The sequence below is a fragment of the Thalia democratica genome, chromosome 3 (assembly GCF_965202585.1).
Source record: "Thalia democratica chromosome 3, ktThaDemo2.hap1.1, whole genome shotgun sequence".
Taxonomy (NCBI): domain Eukaryota; kingdom Metazoa; phylum Chordata; class Thaliacea; order Salpida; family Salpidae; genus Thalia; species Thalia democratica.
The window spans coordinates 83,694,294-83,717,812 of record NC_139167.1 but is presented as its reverse complement, the minus strand read 5'-3'; the positions used below and the strand labels follow the sequence as shown (position 1 = coordinate 83,717,812).

The window sequence follows — 23,519 nt, the reverse complement described above, 5'->3', positions numbered from 1 at the left end:
CTTGTTAGTGATCTCAAAAAAAGAAGTTTCGCGTTTACATTTATCCATAATCTTTGTAATTTAGCTTCAAAATATAATTAGTTATCTGTTGATTTTAAGAAATTCAAATATTATCAATGTTTTGTAACGTAGTTAGTACTATTTCTTAAAATAGTAACAAAAAAACTGCATAATAATCTTTTTTTTTTTAAACAATTTTGCAATTACTTTTATTCATTATAAAACTTGGCTAACTCATATTTATACTATAAATTATTATATAAGTATTCAGAAAATAAAATTCAGTACTATTTGTGACCAAATAAATTTCTTTAAAGAAAAATGCTTCAACAGTATGAAATTTAACAACATAAACAACCTGAAATAATAAAGTTAACGAAATGCTTTAAAGTATAAAATTTTTTTTCTAATTATTATAAATAGCCATCCAGGGTTTTTTCATTTTTTTTTAATTTTAAAACTTTTCAAAGACAAGAAAAACCAAGCTTTTCCATAAAAAGTACCACAAAGTAATAAAAAACAAAATTAACTATATCTCATCCAAAAGGTAAAAAAAAAACTGGTCTGAACTCTTAAAACTATACTGAGATATTAAAAATAAAACTATCCTGAGTCAGCCAGAGTATAAAAAAACGAATTCAAAAATTTCTGAGTTATCCTGTGTCATAGTGATATTTTCAAAAGTTTTGAAGTATCAAGGATTATTCTGAATTTCTGGCAACCTTGTTAATTACATCAAATATCAATGTTATAACAAAAACACATTGTGAAACATTAATTCTAAGGCAAAAAAGAGTTGTTAATTAAAATTTAAAACTAGTCATTAGTCCAAAAAGATTATAAACTAACATGACTATTAAAAAAATCTTTACTAGTCTAAGTTTTGATAAAATGTCAAAAAACCTTTTAACAACCTTTATTTTGCAATTATATAAGAAAGACACTGAAAGAGATATTAATTAGCAGCTTTTTTTAATTTTAAAGTAGATAAAACAGCTGAAGAACTGTAAAATATTTTGAAACATCTAAAAAGTTAAACTTATTATTAATATAAGTCTAACTAAAACAGATAAAACTAACTTAATAATTCACATATATTAAAATTCTAAATGTTAATATAAAATTATATACAACTATAATACAAGAAAATAAAATTAGTCATTCTTAAGAATGTTTGTTAAACGTAAATTAACATTTACAATTTTTAAGTCACATACTATAAATTTTCTAATAAACTTATAAAAACAGCTGCCATTCAATAGTTGTTAAATTTGCTCATCTTAAATCTAAAACAAAATCAGCCTGAGTAAAAAGCATAAGCAGGGTTGTTAATCTTTGAGTCAAGAAACTATCCTGAGCCTTAAACTTTAGATATATTTTTATAAAAGATCACAAATAAATATTCAAAATAAATTAGTTTCAATATAAAAATTCAAATTATTTTACCAAACTTGAATTAAAGAAAAATTTTAAAAATGAAACTAAAAAAAAATTCATTTAATGAAAGAAAAAAACATTAAAAAAATTTTCAAAAATTTATTGTTTATTTTCCAGAGAATTTTAAAGGATTTATACTGGCCTAAGTTATACGAAGTGTGTGAGACTCTGCATGAGATACAACAAACTAAGTTGGGTCAACCTAAGTTTAAAATAGAAAACAAAAGCTAAACAGTATGAAGCAGTATATTTAATGTAACATTATTGTAAAAAATAAGATAATAAAAAAAATTCATACATAAAACTCAGAGATTTAACAGAAATACCAAAACTAGACTACTTAAAAAAAATAAGATAAAAAAAACTGTATTTCTATTAAAAGTTATACTAGTATTAGTGTGGCAACACTGAATCATACTAAAACCTTCAACTGGTTATTAAAAGGGTTGCAATTTTATAGAGTAAAAATCTTTTTTGAGAATACCAAATTTATATCTTGATTTGCATCAAACTAGTCTAGTCATCGTGATTTATGAAGAAATAAAGGAAACACATCCTAAAAGACAAAATAAAAACTCAAAAACTATTAATTTCTTTTTATTAGAACATCAGAACAAAAAAAAAAGAAAATTTAGATAATTTTCAAAAACAAAATTTCTTAACAGTTTTTGAATTAGAACTAGGAAAAACCCCTTGTGACTTATTTTACTTAAATTTTGTCACAAAATTTCTATGTCTTAAAGACTAAAGTTTATTTTTGTACCTTTTGGTTTACTTTGACAAAAAATGTCCCCTACTTTTTGTGGCTTAAAAACTTTAGTTGTGTCAGTAGTATTTGAAATTAACTTTTTAATCTCCCTTTGGTATTTTATTTTTTTAATCCCGTATAACCTAATTGTTTTTTTAAGCCCCTAACTCTTTCTTGTTATATTAAACCTAAATGGCATTTAAAAGGGCAAGTTTTAAATTTGAATATTGTTTCTTAAAAATTAAATAGAAGCTTAATTGTAAATTTTCCTAAATCTACTGTAAAATAAAATGCATAAAGAAATCAATGTTACACTAATCTAAAAAATGTAAAATAAAAATCTGATTAATACTACTTTAAAAATTAAAGGTAGTGTACTTGTAAAAATACTTAATGGTAAAATTTTTTCTTAACTGTTACCTAAAAAACTGGTTATTTTTTACCTGGATGACGCCAATTATAACGGTTAGTTAAGTATTAAATTTGTATGGTCATAGTGTAGTGTACAGTCACACTATAGACAATATTTAAATTTATACTTCACTTATACTAAATGTTGATATCAAATAACTTTTTTCTACACTATGTAAAAGTAGGCATGACAAATTATAAGTTTATCTTATACAGGGTTGTCAAATTTTGGCAAACTTCCTCCAGGTTTTTATAAGTAGACATTTGTGAACCTTTTTTTTTAATTAAGTTTAAGAAACGGTGTTATATATTATAAAAATGTAAAAAATTACTATAAAACTTATTAAAATGTGTATCTTAATAAAAAAATACTTTTGATGATGACAAAAAACACTTATCTATATGATAGACTTTTGGGTCAAATCAAAACTTTACTACTTGAAAAATGAAAACTGTTAAAACTTCCAGGTTTTTTTTTTAATTTTTTTGGTCAAAATTTAAAGTTATTTTAAGGTTTTATATAAAATTTCTCATATTACAATTTTTTCCAGGATTTTAGTCTAAATTTTCATATTTATGTTTTTTAGCATTCCTGTTTATACTAATTACAGTTTCTAACACTATCAAATATATAAAAAAAAATATTAAAGAAAATACTTTAAATGTGGTCAAAACTTTTACACAAGATTTAATCTAACTAGAATGTATATTAAGAATGTATAAAACAAGGTTTAATTACATAATAATTAGAAAGTAGATATGAAAAGAAACATATTTAAAAAATACTTTAAATAACACAACAATAAATTAAAAATATCTTTTCTTGAATAACATGTTTATTGCAGCAGGTCTTGGCTAGAATGTCTCTCTGCTCCATCTGTTGAGAGTTTATACATGGCTTTTATACAGTAATTCAAGTTTGCATCAGTAAACTCGCGGCTGCTTATTATTTGCTTATATCAAAACTTGCACCAATATAACAAGTAGCTATGCAAACTTTCTCTTAAACGCTTGGATAAACAGGAACTTTAACTCAAAACTTTTAATTTTTTTCAAACATTTTTGAATTATTTTTCTATACTAAAAAAAATAAAACATATTTTTAAAATAAATAATGTAGTAGTAGAAAAATTTAATATTTTATTTAACTTCCATGTAAAAACTATAAAATATCAAAACAAAAACACAACAAAAAAATATTTTTGAAAAACATGTTACGTGGTTTGGAAAATATTTTGCTAATTTCTCGTCTTATCAAAATTTCTTCTAGGTTTTCAAATTACACGTTTTGAGTCCATTTTTTGTTCGAATTAATTTTAATGTAAAAATGTATGAATAATATAACGACATGGAAAATATATCTTGAAGCTTTCTCAAAGAAGTTAAGTGATAAAAATGTTTTTGATGATGATAAATCTTTTTTATCTATATGATAGAATTTTGTGTGAAATCGAAATTTAACTACTTAAAATGTAAATACTATTTTAAATTCCAGGTTCTTTAGTGATTTTTGTCAAAAATATATCACATTTAAGGTTTTTTAGGTTTTTTATAGCCTGAATTTCTAAATTCCAGGTTTATCAAGCATTCTAGGTTTTTTGGCAACCTTGATGTTATTTTAAATCAATATAAGTGTAAAAATGTTTTTGTTTGAAAAACTATGTTGTTTAATAATTTAACGTAAATATTTTAAAAAAATGTATTTACAGCCTTTAACACAACCTGGAAAAAAACAATATTAAAGAAATTGCGACTGAAATAGCAACATTAAAAAAATTGTTAAAAAAGATAAATAATAAATTTCTCAACATAGAAACATATGTTATCAAAAAAAATGCATTTAAACTTTAAAAAAGTTTTTTTTTCATTCCAAATCTAATTTAAACAACTGTTACATTAAATATCGTTTGAATTATTAGAAAAGAAACTCTAGAACACCTTCATATTATAATCAACAATGATTGTTTATTTAAATACAATCACATTTAAAATAAGTTGAAATGAATTTTATTATTTGCACAGTTCCCTGGTAAAACCGTCATCATAAAGCTCTCTCTTAAAATATTTAATGTGAATTTTTTTCAAAAAGCTAAAGTAAACAGCAGAAAGACAATCAAATCTGTAAAAACAAAAAAAAAACTTGAAAAAATCTGTCAAGGCCACATTCGAAATTCTGAAACAGCATCTGCTGTAGCTAAACATTAGTAGCGGGTGAGTGAGAATCATTTCAAGATCAAAGAGTATTTTTCACCATTTACAGTTTAAGATATTATTTTAATCAATTACTTTAAATATAATTCTGTAAAACAACTAAATTTGTTTCAAACTATACACATAGTGCACCAAGTTTACAGATGTAAAACAAAATGAAATCGTAAGGTTTTTTTTATAAACTAACTGGAAAATAAAAAGAATGCTAATTCAATACTTATCTAAAATTTGTTAAAATTATGACAATGGCCAACATAACAATTAAAGTTAGAATATCCCAGATAGTTTTTATAATAACCACAAGGTGAAAGGGGGTAATATCAAAATAAAAAGCTTGAGGATAAATTTTAGTCAAAATGTTTTAAGGGACACAAATAACTTAAAAGAATTAAGGGGTCATTATAAACAATATTCCTATATAGGTAAATACAATCAAAACCATTTACCTAAAATGTGCAAACCAATAGACAGAAAAAGTCTTTAGATTATAAAGTTCACTAGAGGGGGAATATTTGGAGATAGAGGAACTTACAAAACTAGTAGCCCATGCTAAAATTTTAGAAAAAAAGATCACCTTAAAAAAGGCAGTAAGTTCAACTAATAATGAATTAGATGGGGGTCAAATTAAACCCCAAGGTAAGATAAGTTACATTGGTAGCCCTTTATATAATACTTCGCGCACTGTATGGCCTACATACAACAGAAGTTTGATACAAGGGACTACAAAAACTGCACTTTTTTCCAGGTTGAGATCATACGGGACCCTGTCATTGAGTTAAGATTTTTTTAGGAAAGGTATATCACTTATGGCATTACTGATGACACCGAGAAGTTTGAAATTCTCTAAGTAATCTGGCCGCGTCCTGACATAGTAGACTTTGTTGAAGTATGTTTTTGATGTAATAGTTGTAGTTTATTAATAATAAGTTAAGTATTAATTTTATGTTGCTTACTTTACATGTTATCAGGTAAAGAAAACTGTAATTGATTTTAAATAAAAAATATAGCTGTAGTTGTTTAAAACATGCCTAATTTTGAAATAAAAAAGTATGTTCTTGTACTGTAATCTAGTCTTTTTTATATTATAAAGTTAATTAAGTTGTAGCACTTAAATTTTTTGTATAGCTTAAAACAAAAGTTTTAAGTTTGGTTATTTTTTTTTAAAAGAGTAAATTTTGCCCACCCCTAAATAAAGTACCACGCTACGCCACTGGTAGGTTAAAAGTTAAAACATATATTTGATGTTAGTTTTTAAACTAAAGGATCTATTTAAGTTCTAGTATTATGAAAATATTTTTTGAATATATAAAGTATAAAAGCTTAAAGACCGTTTATTATAAATTGTTAAGTAGTTTCTTTTTCTAATATGTCTTAAACCTCTTTTTGGAAAATATTAATAATAGTTTTGAGTCCAAGTTATATTTTAAGATGTGTTATCTTTTTTGTCGTTTAACAAGTTAGGGTAGTGTAAGCGGAAGAGAAGCAGTGTAAAGATTCTCTTTCAAAAGTGGAAGAAGATGTAGTTTTGCAGGATATCAAATCGCAATTAAAACTGTTTGAATTTAGTGAGAAGTTTTGAGTTGAAGTTCTTGTTCATCCAAGCGTTTAAGAGAAAGCTCGCTGAGTCATGTGTTTTACTGATGCAAGTTTGCATTCACATATAACAGACTTGTATAAATACTCATCAGTTGGGTAAGAGATCATTCTAGACCACTTTGCTGCTTCTAACATGTTGTTTAAAAATAAATTTTCATTTTTTGTTGTTTAATTTGTTTTTGTTTATGTATTAGTTATATTTGATTTAATTTTCAACTAAACAGTTCTTAATTAAATTTATATATTTTAAAGTATATTCCTTGGAGATTTGATTTTTGGCTAAAATATTTCATTCCAGTTAAAGTAATTCTGAAGTTGGTGTTTTTATATATTTTTTGATGGTTGCAATTGTTCTTTGATAAAATATGTTGTTTATCTGCCATGTTATTTCATATAAAATAACCCTAAGTTATTACTTAAAATCAACATTAGTCAAACTAGTATTGTTCTTATTAATTTACAAGTGTAGAGTGTAGGTTAATACCTACATTTTTATGTAGGTTACAATACTTAAATTTTATAAATTTAAATGTTTGTTTAGTTGAAGGATTTCTAAAAGTTTACGTTTTATCAACTTACTAGTGGGATATAAATGTATTTTTAAAGAGGAAATATGTATTATATAATTTCAGTAAAGCTGCCAATGACTCAGGATTGATAACAGGTTTTTTGAAACTGTTGTTAATCAGGTTTTCTCACAAACTTTTAGGCTACTCTTTTGACTCATAAGACAGTTTTTTGTTAAAAAGTAAATTTTTCTAGAGATGCGAAGTTATTTTGTCATTATTATGATTTGATAAGTAGATTAAAGCTTGAAAATGATTTTTTTATCTAGTTCTGGATCTTTCTACTTATGTTATACTTATACTCAAGCTGTGTAAAGCTACTTTGACTTGGATGTTATTTTATCACTTAGACGAATAGTTAAGCTTCAACTATAAGACTTTAATTATTATAATTATCATTATTATTAAAATACTGGTTGTTAATATTATAGTTTAAGTAATATGACTGTCATATAAATTGATTAAATATAGTTTTAAAAGCAAAGTTAAGTACCTGTTAAAAATCAAGCCACAGATGAAAAAGTTTAAATTTTTTTTTTACTATTGATAGTTAAAACATAAATTTTTAAGTAAACTAACTTTTTTTATATTTAGAGTATTTTGATTATTTTTTTATCTCAGTTTACTTATATCATTAAATGTCACACTGTTATAACATTTTCTGTTAAGGGAATACATTTGGTCAGAATAAAAACTGAATTTTACATTCTAAAAACTTAAATAATAATTTGTAGCTATTACAAATATTTGTCAATTATAGTAGATATTATATCTGCGGAAGAAATTTTTTATGGGTAGTATTTTATGGGCACTATTTTATGTGTAGAATTGCTGCAATCAATTCTGCCAATAATTTATTGTGATGTCATTAAAATTATGTGTAGTATTTACGTGTTGCTGCAACTAATTTGCTGCAATTAAATGAAAAATAAAATACTGTCCAGGCCTTATATAGATATTATGGATAGTTTTTGTAGTTTCAAATTTATAAACAAACCAATAGAAAATAACTTGAATACACATAAACCAATAGTTTGATTTATTTGTACATTTAATTAAAATATATTTTGTAAACTAACAGAAGTATGTGCTAGACTTAGTAAAAGCTTAAGGAAATTTTTTTCATTTAAGATTTAATAAAAAAAAAACTTGAATACACTTAAACCAATTGTTTGATTTAAAAGTATACTTATGTAATTTATATTTGTTATATTAACAGAAGTAATGGCTTGGCATATTATAAATATTTTGAATTTTTTTTTTTATTTAAGATTTTATAAACAAAATAAAAAGATTAAAATTGAACACACATTAACCAATTATTTGATTTATAGTTTTAAAAATGTAATTTACATTTAGTAAACTTATAGAAATAGTGGTTTGGTCTTATCGGTACTATTTTATGGGCACTCTTTTATGTATAGAATTTCTTCAATCAGTTATGCCCATAATTTTATATCATTTCATTTAAATTATGGGTAGTATTTAGATGTTGTTGTAATTAGGTAAAAATAAAATACTGTTTAGGCCTTATATAAATATTATGGATAGTTTTTGTAGTTTTAAACTCATAAACAAACAAATTAAAAAAAACTTGAATACACATAAACAAATAGTTTGATTTATTTGTACATTTATCTAAACTAAATTTTGTAAACAAACAGAAGTAGTGGCTAGACTTATTAAAAGACTATGAATAGTTTTTTATGTAATATTCAAAAAAGAAAAAAAAAAACTTGAATACACTCAAACCAATTGTTTGATTTAAAAGTAGACAGTATCTTATTTTTACTCAAATTCAGCAACATCTAGATACTACCCATTATTCAAATGAAATCACATAAAATTATGGGCATAATTGATTTAAGCATTCTACACATAAAAGAGTGCCTATAAAATAGTACACAAAAGACCAAACCACTACTTCTATAAGTTTACTAAATGTAAATTACATATATACAACTATAAATCAAACAATTGGTTTATGTGTGTTCAATTTCAATTTTGTTTAAAAAACCTTAAATAAAAAAATTTTTCAAAATGTTTATAATATGCCAAGCCATTACTTCTGTTAATATAACTAATATAAATTACATAAACATACTTTTAAATCAAACGATTGGTTTAAGTGTATTCAAGTTTATTTTTATTGGTTTGTTTATAGATTTGAAACTACAAAAACTATCCATAATATCTATATAAGGCCTGGACAATATTTTATTTTTCATTTGATTGCAGCAACATATAAATACTACACATAATTTTAATGACATCACAGTAAATTATGGGCAGAATTGATTGCAGCAATTCTACATATAAAATAGTGCCCATAAAATACTGCCCGAAAAAAGACCTACCCAAATGCATCTTAACTTCAATTTGACTTTATTAACTACATTTTTGCTTAAACAATGTTCACTTTGAAAATTAACTAGAAGAAAAAAGAAAGTTACATACAGCATACAGCTTCTATTAAAATTATAGTTATTATATTGATTTTAGAACTTAACTAAATAATAAATTTTACCTTAAACTCAATCTTAAAATTAAATAGTTTTGTAATATTTAATTTGTATTGTTTTTTAAATAAATTTTTAAGTTAAAATATACTTTGAAAATTAACTAAAAGAAAAAAGAAAGTTAGGTAAAGCTTTTATTAAAATTGTTGTTATTATATTGATTTTAAAATTTAACTAAAAATTAAACTTTACATTAAACTAAATCTTTAAAATAAAGTTTAATTTGTATATTTTAAAAACAAAAATTTTAAGTAAAAATATGTTTTAATTTTAACTGAAATGTTTTAAATGCTATTTTCCATGACTGTCACATATAATTTAAGACTTATTTAAGCACTGACGAGGTCTTTGACCGAAACTTAGTTTGTAAAATAAATTCTTAAAATAATAAATTCATTATTTCTCCTCCAGTAGTTGAGATATTTTTATTTGTATTCTTAAAACAAAAAAAAATAGTATAATAATTTGTAATAGAAATAAAATTTAGCAAATAAATATGATTAAGAAAAGTAAATACAACGTTTTTATGGTAAATAATTCTAGATTATTATACAACTTTTTTCACTATTTGCAGAAGTAGTACTAATTACATTATAGAACATTGGTAGTATTTGAAACTCTTGAAATCAACAAATATTAGTTATATTTTGAAGCTAAATTACAAAGATTATGGGCAAACTTAAACGCGAAACTTCTTGCACGGAGATCACTCACAAGATGACAGAACTGACCTTAATTGATGAAGCAGTCAGAAACAAAAAAATACAAACAAGTCGTAGACCATTTTGTGTCAACTTTGATAAACATCAGTGTGTAAATTATTTTATTAAAAGTGCTGTTAAAAGTTACGATGAAAATATTTTACTGAAGTTTAGAAACAACTTAGAACAAGGTATGTAAATAATTTTAAGTTTTATGCCAGTGTACTTAGAAGTCAGTCTAATTTGTATTTATACTGAGTATTCAATATTTTAAAGTTTTTTTTCCCTTTACCTAAACTTACCTTTCACAAACATAACAAAAAAAAAATAAAAAATAGAATTTTAAACAATTATGTTTAAGAAAATTTTTTTGTTTTTGCAGAAAAAGCAAATAACCAAATCGGACTGTCCTTTAAGTATACTAGTATAAAAGTATACTAGCAAAGTTAATGTATAAATTCTATCATTATGTTATTGTTTTGGATTGATTGACAAAGTGTTTTGATACATTTTCTTATAATTTGTTGTTGTAGAGCTCAATATCTTAGAGAAAATTTTTTTTTTTTCTTTAATTACTTTAAATTGTTATGGAGCTATTTGCATCTATTTTCAAAACATAATGATTCAAAACTATATAACTAATATTATAGATAAAACTATTGTTTTATAAAAAATCGTAGACGTTATATGGATTTTATTAAACAAATAATATTAATTATATTTTTAGGCAATACCAATCCGGACGACTGCGGAATTTTTCCCATCATAAAATTGAACAAAATTTTGCTTGACAAAAGTACAGAAAAACAGCTTTGTTGTAAATTACTTAAAAGCAAAATAACCGCTCAAAACGTGTTGACTAATCTTCAATTCGCAAAAACCTACAACCGACCAAGTCTCTTCAAATCCACCTTCAGCTACATTGAGCGCTGCTTCACCGCAGTCGTTGAAGATGAAAACTTTTTGGAGCTGGAATACTCGGTGGTGTCGAAAATACTCTCAAGTTCACAACTGCTCATCACATCGGAACTCGAAGTGTACAACGCAGCCGACAGTTGGTTGGGGCACAGCTTCGAAGACCGCGTGAAGTTCGCCAAGAGTCTTTTGACGTCGGTCCGCCTTTCCCTGTTGCCTGAAGAAACTTTGAAGCGCATCAGAGAAGAATGCGTTGGAATAGACGAATGCGTTGAAGTGTTGAACAAAGCGTTGGAAAGCAAAGGAAAGTCAACAAGTCGTTGTAGAAGCAGGCACTGTGACCAAGATTCGTTTCAAATCGCAGTTTTGGGTGGTTACGACATTGTGAAAAAGAAAGCTGTTGCGACTTTGACGAGCTTTTCCGCCAGCGACTTGACAAAAGCGCGTCTGGTTATAATGCCTCAAGAGAGGATGAACGCCACGGCAATTTGCATAAAAGGCCAAGTTTACATTCTGGGTGGAACTTGCAAGAGTGGAAATTGGATTTATTCAGTAGACAAGTACTCACCTTCTACTGAAACTTGGGCTAAAGTTTGTGACGTAAATGATCGGCGTAAGTACTACGGTTGCTGCGCGTTCATGGGTGACGTATACGTGTTTGGAGGAGAAATTGACCGCCATGCTACTAGCACATGCTTACATTTCGATGTTCGCACTGAAGAATGGAGTGAAGTTAACTTGATGAGCGAAGAAAGGTTTGAGCTTTATAGATAAAGTTTTTATTTCGGTTTAAACAATTCCAACTTCTTTTAAAAAAATAATTACAATAACTACTCTACGAACCGTTGTAGATACTTTAAGTATTGTAAACACTGAATTCTTCTGAGAGCAATGATATTAGAAAATATAATATTAAAAATTAGTATAAAACGTCTACAATGTGCATTAACTTGAGTATTTATTTTAGGTTAAGGTCTGTTTGCTGTGTGTTTGAAGAAAGAATAGTGGTCTCTGGTGGGCAGAACAACAACTTAAAGCCTCAGAAAAGCGTGGAATCCTATGACGCTATCAATGATACTTGGACATGGTTGCCTAACATGATAAGAAAAAGTTTCAAGCACAGTTTGGTTGCAGTCAAAAACAAGTTGTTGGTTATTTGTGTCGGGAGATTTGATTCTTGTGAAGTTTTTGACAGCAGTTGTGACGGGTTTGTTTTTTTAGAAAGCCCGAGTCTTACATGCACTAAAGCTTTATCGATTGGAAGCAAAATACTCGTGCTGCAGTATGATAGATCTCGTATAGATGTTTATGACGTTATTAACAATAAGTGGACGTGGAAACACACTGAAGCTACCTCCAACTTGAGTCTAACTGACTTTTCCTGTGTGAAAGTACCATTTTGTGAAATTTAGCTCGAAAAAAAAGTGGTTTTGTTTGACCAGTTTTTTAAACGATAAACTAAGTTTCTTTTTTTTTGAATTCAGTCTTTTAAAAGTATTTTCTTAATGAATTATATTACTTATATTTCTTACAAAATTAAATGACCTTTTTAGTCTAAACTTTTATAAAGATGCAAAGAAAACTAATTCACTATTTTCACTTATTACTTACTTATATGAAAAAGATGAAAAAACAGATCCCGAATAAAAGAACAATAATTCGAAGTTTTAAGTATTAGAATTAGACCACTATTAAATTTTTATAATGAAAAAAAAAATTGTTTTGTCATTTTTATTGCTTATTTTTTATTTAATATGTACGTTATATACTCTTGAAATACGATCGTGAAGTAAGCTTGGTAACGTTTTTCAAGATTTTTTAAAAAATGTCCAAACTTTACACCCAACTATTTTCCTTATCTTAATAGCTAAAAAAAAACTTTTTTTTGTTGTAGAGAACGGTCCTTTGTCTTTAATCAAAAAAAATCTATTGGATTTAGGCTTGACTTTTAGTGTGGGGCCCCATAGAAAAATTGAATGTTTTATCTATTTTTACTTTGCTCAAATTTGAAAAAATAAATAAATTTCAAAATATATTTTTTTATTTTAATGTTTGTGTTTACTAGTAAATAAATTCTGTACAACATTTTTTTTTCCAACTGTCAATATTTTGTACTGTTTAGCCTTATTCTAGAATTCCTAATTCCGGAATAAGGCCAAATAGTATGAAATATGACTTTTGTTATCGATTTTTACTTAGCTCGAATTAAAAAAAAATATTTTTATTTTACTATATTTATATGTTAATAATGTTATACATTTTTATTTTTCAAATGTTAATATTTTGTTTTATTTTACCATATTTCGGAGTTAGAAAAACTAGAATAAATATAAATAGTACAAAATATTAACAGCTGGAAAACAAAATGTTGTACAGAATTTATTAACTAATAAATATGAATATTAATAAAAAAAAAAAATTCGAGCTAAGAAAAAAATGATAATAAGCTCTTTTTTCTAAGGGGCCCACACTACAAATCAAGCCCAAAATCAATGGAATTTTTTTTAGATAAACACAACGGACCGTTATCTAGAATAAAAAAAAACTTATATAGCTATTACGATAAGGATAATAATTGAATTTAAAGTTTGGACATTTTTTTAATTCTTTAAAAACGTTACCAAGCTAACTTCACACTCGTTCTTGAAATAGTATTCATAGGTATTATTTACGATATTTAAGTAGATATTTTTTTTCAGAATATTATGTACTTAATATACACTTATTAAGGTCTTCTATTGTTTTTAAAGGTAAACAACAGATTTTTTTTAATGTTTAGATGTTATATGGTTAAACCTATGTCATAATTAGTCTATATTCATGATATTATTTTATAATAGATTTGTAAGAATACACAACTATCTTTCTGTTCAAATATGTTGTTTTTTATTCTAAAGTTTTTTTTAATTAGTTCAATTAGTTTATCAATAATTTACTTACAAGGATTTAACATATATCCTACAGTAGAGGCGGGCAACGTTTTTAATCGGTTGTCCCGATCCGTAAAAAAAAATAGTCCTTGGGGGCAGAAGCATTTTAAAATTAGTGATCTACTGAATCCAGTATCAAAATCCGATCAGATGTTTTGTTTTTTGATCCGGATCCGACCGAGGCCTATTTTTGGTTTTCAAAGATAACTTTTAAATAAATAAGCAATGAATAGTTCAATAAAGATGGTGTTTTGTACAAACTTTTTAAATTTTGAAAATTTCTAAAACAAAAAAAAGTTTTCAAGTTAAGTGTTACTCCAATTGCTTAACTTTATATAAAATATAAGTGTATGTTAGTAAATAGTACTAAAACTAAAGGATAAAGTAACTTATGTTATAATTAATCGCAAGCATTTTATTCAATTCGGTTTACTAGTTAACGTTGGATATTTAACAATTACTAGATTATCATAATTTGTTTTTAACTCGTCATTGATATTTTACATTAGGCGCGTACAAAGAAAACATGAATTCGTATCTTTTAGCACCTATTTTTATAAATCATAAAAGCATGATAAAAGAGATTAATGGTTAAAAACTATTATAAAATCATTCTGTCTGTTAACTTACGACAGTACTTAAATATAATAGAAAATTAAAAGTTTACATTTCTTTTATATTGCTAATACGCCGATAGCAATTATTTTTCTTATTATCGCAACTAGTTATTCTTTCTAACTTACATAAACGGGAGGGTCAAAGTGAAAAAAATTAAAATTAATTTTAAGTAATGAAATACAAGTAGTTAAGCAAACTAATATTTAAACGAAAAGTTGTAATGCTGTAAACCGTACAAGAATTTAGTATTAATAAACTCACGAAGAAAACCATAAAATTTGAGATTTTCAAATGAGCGCTAGTTTAATTTTAATTATTTTTTAGCGGTAAAGACCTTTACATTTCTTAAAACCAACTTAAGAAATGTTTTATTATCAAATGTGTTTCTAAGTTTCAATACAACATAACTGAAACAAATTATGTTGTTTTGTTAAAAATTCTAGCAAATTAATTACAAAACTTGACCTTTATCATTCTTTAATTTTAATAAGTTTGGTTTTTTTTTCTTTGAAAATTTTCAATAATTTATGAAAATTAATTCCAGTTGCAACTTATATTAATATTCAAAATACTGGTTATTCTTGATTCGTTTTAATTTACGCGTAATACACGTTTACCACAATAAACAATGTTTTTATACGTAAGTTTTGTATGTTTGGTTATTATGTTTTCAAGTAATGACTAACAACAATTATTACATATATTGGCACTATCTTAATGTGTTTTACTTTTTAACTAACTAGTATAAATTTTAGTTAATAAAATACTCTTTTTATATGTCTTGAAAAGTCATTCAGTAGTTAAATGAAGTCAGATAAGCGATGTAGCGCAAGATCCAATGTCATTGCATATTATAAAAGTTTTGAAACAAATTCACTTAATCTAAAATACCAAAGCAAATAAGTTCACAAATTATACTAAACACAGGTAAACTTCTTTTTAATTTTAAATATCCTACTATTTATTTTGTTTCTTTAACTAGTTCAAATTTAAGACTTTAACTTTTGTTTAAACTACACGTACTTTTTTTTGGACTTATTGTTTACTGTTGACTATACAAAGATACTAATAAACTAATCAAAGCAAGACACACATATATCTAATTCAGGTAATTAGTTTGCTATATATTTTATTTATTATTTTGAGACCTTACATGTTCTTTAGATAAAATTGTACACTTTATCAGATAGTTAAAGTTAAAAGCTAAGTAGATCTTTAACAAGTTAAATTATTTTGTACAATGAGTTTGTTTTATAAGTAGTGCTTAAAATAATTTAACTTTAATAAAAACAAAAATCGTTTATGAGATTACTTTGAAGTTTAGTAACACTTTATTGTAGCACGTTTAAATAAACTTAACCTGCATATTACAGGCACAGTGAACATTTTAAAATTTTTTGAAGGAATATAAATAATAAAAAAAAATACAATTTTTTGAAATTTTTATGATATCTTTAGTTCTGGTTTAGTTAAATATTTCATAAATAAATACATTTTTTAAAGTAATTAAAAAAAAAAATCTTTAAATAACTGAGACAAAAAGATTTTAATTTAAATATCTAATAATTTAAAAAAAAAAAGTTAATCAAATGGTAAGTATTAAGTTCGAAAAAATTTCATACTTAATCGGTCTCAATTTTTAAACTTTTTACTGACATAAATATAAGTTAAGTTTATTTACCTTGTTTACCTTTGGATAATTTTATGTTAAACTACAGTTCTGATACTATTAATTTTAAGTGAAATTTTACTAAGGAATTAAATGTAAAGACTTTATTTAGAATGTCTTTTTAGTAATTAACTATTTTTAAGAGACTTAATTTCTTCAAACACTAAATTATTATAAGTTTTTAGTAAATTAAAATACATTAAAATATATGCAAAATATTAACTAGTGGGCACAACGTTTCTTTTCGAATTCACCATACAAATTAAACCTATTTAAACGCTCAAGTACATTTAAATAAAATAATAATTTCTGCAACAGGACTTCGAGTTACCTAAAATACAATTCGCAACTCATAAATACCTACTTTCAATTTTACAATAAATTCGACTATTGCAAGGTTCACATCAAACAAGGTAAAATATTATAAAATTTATTGCTTTCAAAATTGCTATAAACACAACATGCCTAGATTATCTTATCGTTTTATCTTGAAAGCAAAACACTTGGTAACAAGTTCGCACTCCGCCACGAAGTCCCAACACCAAATATAGAACGGATTCCTTCTCAAATCCCTCAAAATCTTTCCGGCTTTAATTTGTCTTCCATCATATATCAAACGTTGTTGACGTGTTGGGACACCTAAAACAAAAAAATTATCTTTTTATCAAGCTCTACAAGTATTTGGATACAACTGTGTATTTTTTTCTTAACAGTGCAGCTCTTTGTAGATTGAATTGTTAAATTTTCGTTAAATTAAAAAAAAAATATTTATTTAAATCATTTAAGATCTATAGACGTTATATTTGTAATTTAAGTTCTGGTTAACTACTTATATGAGAATTTATATGTTTTTATGTAGCGTTCAGTGAAAGCGAATTATTAGAAAAGTATATTAGAGTTGAATTTTGAATAAACTAAGTTTTTTGATTGTTTAATTAAAAACTGAACAACCATATTCAAAAAAAATTTTATAACGAACAACATTTATAGTTTCTCATTTTATAACTTACAGCGAATCAATAAAGAAAATATAAACAAATTTGAATTGCAACACTTAAAAATAATTATAAAGTTGCTAATCTAATCCTTTTTAATAACAAATTACATTAAATACAGCTAGTTACTTTAGAACTAGTTTTGAGTTAGAAAAAATATTAACACCATGACATAAACAGTTGAAAAACAACGTTAAAACTCACAATACATTAATTCAATCCTCTTTTTCACAGTTTCAACAGAGTCGAAAGAAAACAAATCAAGCGTGACGTGTTTACCCGTCATCAATTTAACAAATATCTGCTCAGTGTACCACAACGTCACGAAAGAATAATCGTTTATGTCGTAATCCAAAAATACCTTGTCGTCTTCTAGCTGTGTTTCTTGGAAGAACAAACATTGTTGTTCGAAAGGAAATCCTAAGAAAAAAATAACTTGGTTATTTGTTTGTTTTTTTTTTAATTTTAAAGTTTGAAAACTTTGAACACCACGTTTTTACAGTATTATTTAAAGAAAGAATTTTTTTCTAAGTGTGTTATAATTTTGTTTACAAAATAAGTTAAAATTAAAGATTATAACTTATAAAACTATACTTCATTTTTGTAATATAATTCAGATTAGAAAATCTAATATAAAACTTTTAAAAGTAATAACAGCTAAAATTAAAACAAGAGTTTAGTATTTATAGTTAAAAACATTATAAAATCTTTAAACGACTTTTAATCCTAAATTACACTTTAAACAAATATATTGTAGTTTTTCATCGAGAACAGAGTTTTCCGATTAAATTTTCAATTTGCTTCTTTTAAAGAAATAAAAATGCTATGGCCTCCTTTAACAAGACTACTCAATTAACTACCATTAGAAAACACCTAAAACTTTTTATCTAGTTTTATGACCGTCTAAAATATTAAAAACTCTTTTTCTCTTCTGCCCCTTAACAGTTATTGCCCTACGGCTTACTAAAATCGACCCAATTTGGGACGGTACCGCCAACTTGGGGATACACTGATCAAGAATGACATAAATCTAATAAATGATAAAATAACCGGTTTTATGGGTAGGTGTCAAAATTCAACATGGCATATTTTCACGAAGATTAATTTTGCACAAAGGGTCAATTTCTCACGAAACGTTTATGCAATAGCTGTTTTTATTTCAAATGATTTTTTTTTGTGTTTTGTTTTTTTATCAAGTTTATTTATCTATTACAGTCATCACTGCTACCACTAACCCTTACCCTAAGTTAATAACTTATTTTTTTCTTTATAGTTTCATTCTAATGATTTTTTTTATAGTAGTAATTTTATTATATTTGTATTTGTTCTTACTTTTACTATCACTGTTAGACCTACCCCTTACCTTCGGTCATCAACTTATTTTTCGTGTTTTTTATCATTTTATAGTTTTTTTTCTGTTTTTCTTTAAAAAAAAAACATTTTGTTTTTGTTTACTCTCGTGCAAAAATGACTCCACGCTAGAAATTGTCACTAGTGCAAAATTGAGCCTCCATTAAAAATTATTTTTGTGCAATTTTGTCCCAACGTGCAAATTTGTCTTTATGCAAAGGTATTTTCGGGGAAAATTGGTCCTTCGTACAAGTTTGTCTTCGTGCAATTTTGAACCGTTTTCAAGTTTTATCACAGTTATTAAGGTAAGGGTAATGAATATTATATCATAAAAATATTTATAGTTTTTGTTAGAACTAAATTTTATAATAAATCTTAACTAGTCATAAAAAACTGTTTTAATAATTAATATAATTAGAATAACATGAGCTTATTAATAAAAAATGGTTACATGTTATTATTTAGTTGTTGATAATATAATTTTAATAAGTATTAAACAGTAAAATAAATAATTTCACCAAGTTTGTTTGATATTTACAGATTTTTACGTACCTATTTAGTTTTATCATTTATATTTCTCATCTTATCATAGTCATAATATTTATAACTTTTATTTTTGTAATCTTAAACTAACTGGCTGAAGCTAGAACTAGATCTTGTATTACAACCCTAAAATACTAGGTGTACTATTTTTTTTACAATTTAGTCTTAAAGTTTTATTGGTAAGTAAACATAATAACTGTTTTTTAAAGAAAACTTTGAATTTAGTAATATATTATTTCTCGAATTTATTATTCTATTTGTACAACATATACTAAAACTTGTATGTTTAGGTAGCTTGAAAAACCTGCAAACAGTTGTGCAAAAGAACACAAATGCTGAATCTGTATTTGTTTTCTATTTCAAAAATTTGGTTTGAATGTATACCCTTATCCCTAACCAACTTTATCAAAACATAATACAAGCAAATTGAAATTAAAAAATTTATACTGAAATTTTAAAAAATTGTCCAAAACAATTGCTGATTTTGCAAGAATGCAAGTTTATTCCAGGCATTTTATCTAAATCCTAATCTTTTAAAGCGTACTTTTAAAATCTATAGTTTAAAAAAAAATCTTCATTCACCTTTTTTGTCTTAAATTCTTGCTTTAACAAGTGCAACAGTGTCTGAAGGTTCAACATCCAATTTAAAAGAGTCATATGTATTTTTTTTCGCTACAGAAATAAAAAATAAGTAAAATACAAACGTTTTTTATGAATAAATAAAGAAAAATTGGTTGGGGTGGTAAGTATACCGTCAACTGCATACCGTCTCGCTATAAAGAATAAAAATAAATGACCTAGTTTTAAAGATGACCAAAATATACTTTGTATTCCTTTAATTTTATTTTAAACTTTTGCTTATAACCTTAAATTATTAATTGATGAAAAAGTTAAAAAGTTATTTAGGAATATGTTTGTAAATTAAATTAAAACGCTTATTTTGTATAAAACCAATTTAAGTCTAAAAAAGCTTTTGATATTTACAAACAATTAAACTATAAAATAATAAAGAGTCCATAATGAAATTTTAGTTGAATTAAAATTGTATCTCTGTTTTCATAGCTAATAGATCACAAATAATTATAAAATATTTAACTAAACTTCGATTTAATATTTTAAAAAACCATTAAGTCATGTTGAAAAAATTTAATTATCAATTTTCGATACCAACAAAGTTTAAAATATATTTAATCAAGTGATTACTACCTTCTGTGTCTCCTTCTTTAATTCCATAACAACGTCTAATAAATTTGATAGTTTTTCTATACACTAGTTTTAGAAGTGACCCATGATAAATTTTGCATTCATACAATGTCTTTCCATCTTCAAGATGTTTACCATCAAATATCAAGCGTTGCATGTTGTAAGGAATCCCTGTTTTTTTTTCAAGTTTTAAATAAAACGAAATTTTTGTTGACTGTAATATGCCAAATTGGTTTACACTTAATTAGTTAGTTCTGGGCTATTTTAGCGAACCTGAATTTTTGTAATTATGCTAAAGTATCATCTATACATTCATTCTGTGTTCACTTAACACTTTTTTAACTACGTTATAAAAAAGGAGTTCTATTATAACTGATATTTATAGAGTTGTCAAAGGTTTTTTGTCTATATAAATATAAAATTATTAATAGGTAAATAACTTACTTAAAAAGTATAAAAACGTTGAAAAGATACTTTTACACTAGTCTAAAAATCTTTTTTAATAAAATATTAATAACAAAAAAAAGTTGTATAATAAATTTGTTATTCCTTATCAAAAACCCAAAATTTTACATTAAAATAACCATTTTTTTTACTATTAAGTTTAAAAAATCTCTAGTTCATAATTTTTATATACTTATATTTGACTAAAATATTTAATTTAACATTTCTTCCAAGATTTAAGGTTATTTGGCAACTTTCTTTAAGACTTTATTTTTATTAGTAAAAAATATTCTTAATGAAATTTTGATTTTTGAGTTTTATTTTACAATAAAAAAGCTGATAAAAAAGTGTTTTTATTTTTTTTCTTTTTTTTTACTGATCAGTATTCATTAATGTTTTTTTTTGATTCATAGTAATTTTTAAATACGTTTTTAATCATGGATCAAATACAGCTACTAGTTTATTAATTATATAATTTTCACTTAACTTTAATTTTTTCAAATCATTTTAGAAATATTATTCTGTTAGCAAATTTAACAAATTGACTGAAGTATACCTGTTTTTGCTAAATTCAACTTTAAATCATAAATTAATCGATATTTACTGTGTTTTCTTTCTCAGTTGTGCCATATACTTTTTCGATATTAAGTCTATTTTTTGATAGTTCATAAGAATAAACATTATACTTATTAACACATACTTTTTAACTAAAAGTATATAATAGCAAAACAACCTTCTTGTTTTTGATTTTTAGCCTTCAAAGTGGCATTTGTATCAACTGGCTCAACAGCAAGTTTGAAAGTACTTTTTTTAGAAAGGTCGTCCACAAATACCTCCATATTTATATAGTATTCTAAAAAAAATATTTAAAAAAATAAATAATGCCATAAATATAACTAAGAAGTTAAAGGATAATTACAAATTTCATTTAGTATTGTGAAAATGATTTCACACATAAGTTTATTTTTTTGTGTTTGGTTAAATATTATGGAGGTTTTTTAGGACTGACAACTATATTATTGTTTAACTAACAAAAAAATACATTCGTAATATCTTGTCCTAGGACCTGAAGCACTAAAAAATCTTCCGGTTATCAAGTTGCCTACCACAGATACGTTTTAAAGTTTTGTTAAAAACTATTTAGTAATTTTTAAAGAATAGTGCGTGTTAGGTCTTTTTTTTTAATATTTATGTAAGGAACTGAGAATGTTTCGATTTTGTAGTTTTGATCTACTTTTACTGTAGTGCATTTACTTTTTAATTTCTACATTTTAAACAAGATGTTTTTTATTAACTAGACTTATTATAGTCTTATGACTTGTTATATATTATGCAAAAACATCTTTCACAAAACCAAGTAGTATAGGTCAAATGCTGAATACATTTAGTTGTATAGCGAAAAAGAGAAGCAACGTAAGAGCAAAAAATGCAAAAATTGTGCGTTATGCGGAAAATACAGTAATTATAAAGACTTGATTGATGAGAATAACTACATAAAAACAGTTAGAAACAGAATAATAAACATAAAACCAAAATTAAACTGTAAAAGTTACGGGGTATATTCTGCTCAGTGTACAAAATGCAAGGAAATTTATGTAGGACAAACTAAAAACGGTTTTAACGTAAGATGGAATGCACATAGAAACAACTGGAAAAAATTCCAAAGACATTTTAACTTGGTTTGTAAAGGAGACGAATCTGCAATATTTAAACACTACTTTAAGAATCATCATAATGATATTAAGAATATGGGATTGGAAAATGCCTACAAAATAATGTTTTGAGAACAGCCAGAATTTAAAAACTTAGACTACAAAAAGAAAGTTTATGGATAAAAAATTTAAATGCAAAAAATAACTTAAAAAAAACAGTTTAAGAAGATTTAATATTTAAGAACTTGTTATTTTAGGATTTTTAGGAAAAGAGAACTTTTGTACATTGTGTTTTGGCTTGTTTACTTGTATGCATTTATGAGTTGTTAGTTAGTAGAATCTTAGTTTTCTAAAGAAACGTTTGTATGATAAATAGTTATTTGATAATATAAAATAATTATCAATTTATTTAGCCTAAAAATCTAAGTTTTAACTTTTATTTTATTTTGTTTTCTTTATAAATTAATTACTATTAATTGTGTTTTATATTTTCAGCCGTTTATCGCTTGATAATGTTTAATAAACGAAAGTACTAGTGAATTGAAAGCGTGTTATTTGTTCATTTTAAAGACAGTAGAAGCAATGTTGTACTTTTTACAATAGTTTTGTTAGACTTATTATAGATACTTTATGATTTAGTAGTGATGTCTTTTTGTCTATATACAAAAAAAAACAGGTTGTCACAATTTCACACCACTTAAGATAACTCAGGCTAGTTTGAAATGATTAAAAAAACTAAGGCTAAAATAGTCTAGTTTTTAAATATTTTATAAAATACAACTAATTTAAATAACTTTAATATTATTTAATCTAAAATGTTGTATCTTAGCTAAAACCTTAAATTACTCAAACTTAAGTTTGATTGTTAGTAATATGTATTCACACAGTATATATAAATTTCCAGCTTTAGACCTATACTGCCTGTTTTCTCAAATAGTAGCAACCTTTAATAAAACAATTTTTTAATAATTTGCTGGTAATATAAAAATCATGTTAAGAAGAGTAATTTTA

The 23,519-nt window shown here is 24.9% G+C and overlaps 2 protein-coding genes across 2 annotated transcripts; one reads left to right on the top strand and one right to left on the bottom strand.

The window, feature by feature from the left end:
- Positions 1 to 10,157: 10,157 nt before the first annotated feature.
- LOC145832633 (kelch-like protein 7) lies at positions 10,158 to 12,516 on the top strand. The gene is made up of 3 exons (XM_082939933.1): positions 10,158 to 10,380; positions 10,917 to 11,859; positions 12,072 to 12,516. The coding sequence occupies exons 1-3, from the start codon at positions 10,158 to 10,160 to the stop codon at positions 12,514 to 12,516; spliced, it is 1,611 nt and encodes a 536-aa protein (XP_082796059.1).
- A 4,280-nt stretch (positions 12,517 to 16,796) lies between these two features.
- On the bottom strand, positions 16,797 to 21,695 carry LOC145832632 (polyubiquitin-B-like). Its single transcript, XM_082939932.1, has 4 exons — positions 21,590 to 21,695; positions 20,416 to 20,583; positions 17,521 to 17,736; positions 16,797 to 16,960 (listed from the first exon to the last, which is right to left on the bottom strand). The coding sequence occupies exons 1-4, from the start codon at positions 21,693 to 21,695 to the stop codon at positions 16,797 to 16,799; spliced, it is 654 nt and encodes a 217-aa protein (XP_082796058.1).
- Between the last annotated feature and the right edge of the window lie 1,824 nt (positions 21,696 to 23,519).

Excerpts from the sequence above, each read along its gene's own strand:
- LOC145832633 (XM_082939933.1), top strand. The coding sequence starts at position 10,158 with ATGGGCAAACTTAAACGCGAAACTTCTTGCACGGAGATCACTCACAAG. Across the intron at positions 10,381-10,916 it reads TAGAAACAACTTAGAACAAG|GCAATACCAATCCGGACGAC; the intron begins GTATGTAAATAA and ends TTATATTTTTAG. Across the intron at positions 11,860-12,071 it reads AACTTGATGAGCGAAGAAAG|GTTAAGGTCTGTTTGCTGTG; the intron begins GTTTGAGCTTTA and ends TATTTATTTTAG.
- LOC145832632 (XM_082939932.1), bottom strand. The coding sequence starts at position 21,695 with ATGGAGGTATTTGTGGACGACCTTTCTAAAAAAAGTACTTTCAAACTT. Across the intron at positions 20,584-21,589 it reads TAAAAATCAAAAACAAGAAG|GGATTCCTTACAACATGCAA; the intron begins GTTGTTTTGCTA and ends AAAAAAAAACAG. Across the intron at positions 17,737-20,415 it reads TAAAGAAGGAGACACAGAAG|GATTTCCTTTCGAACAACAA; the intron begins GTAGTAATCACT and ends TTTTTTTCTTAG.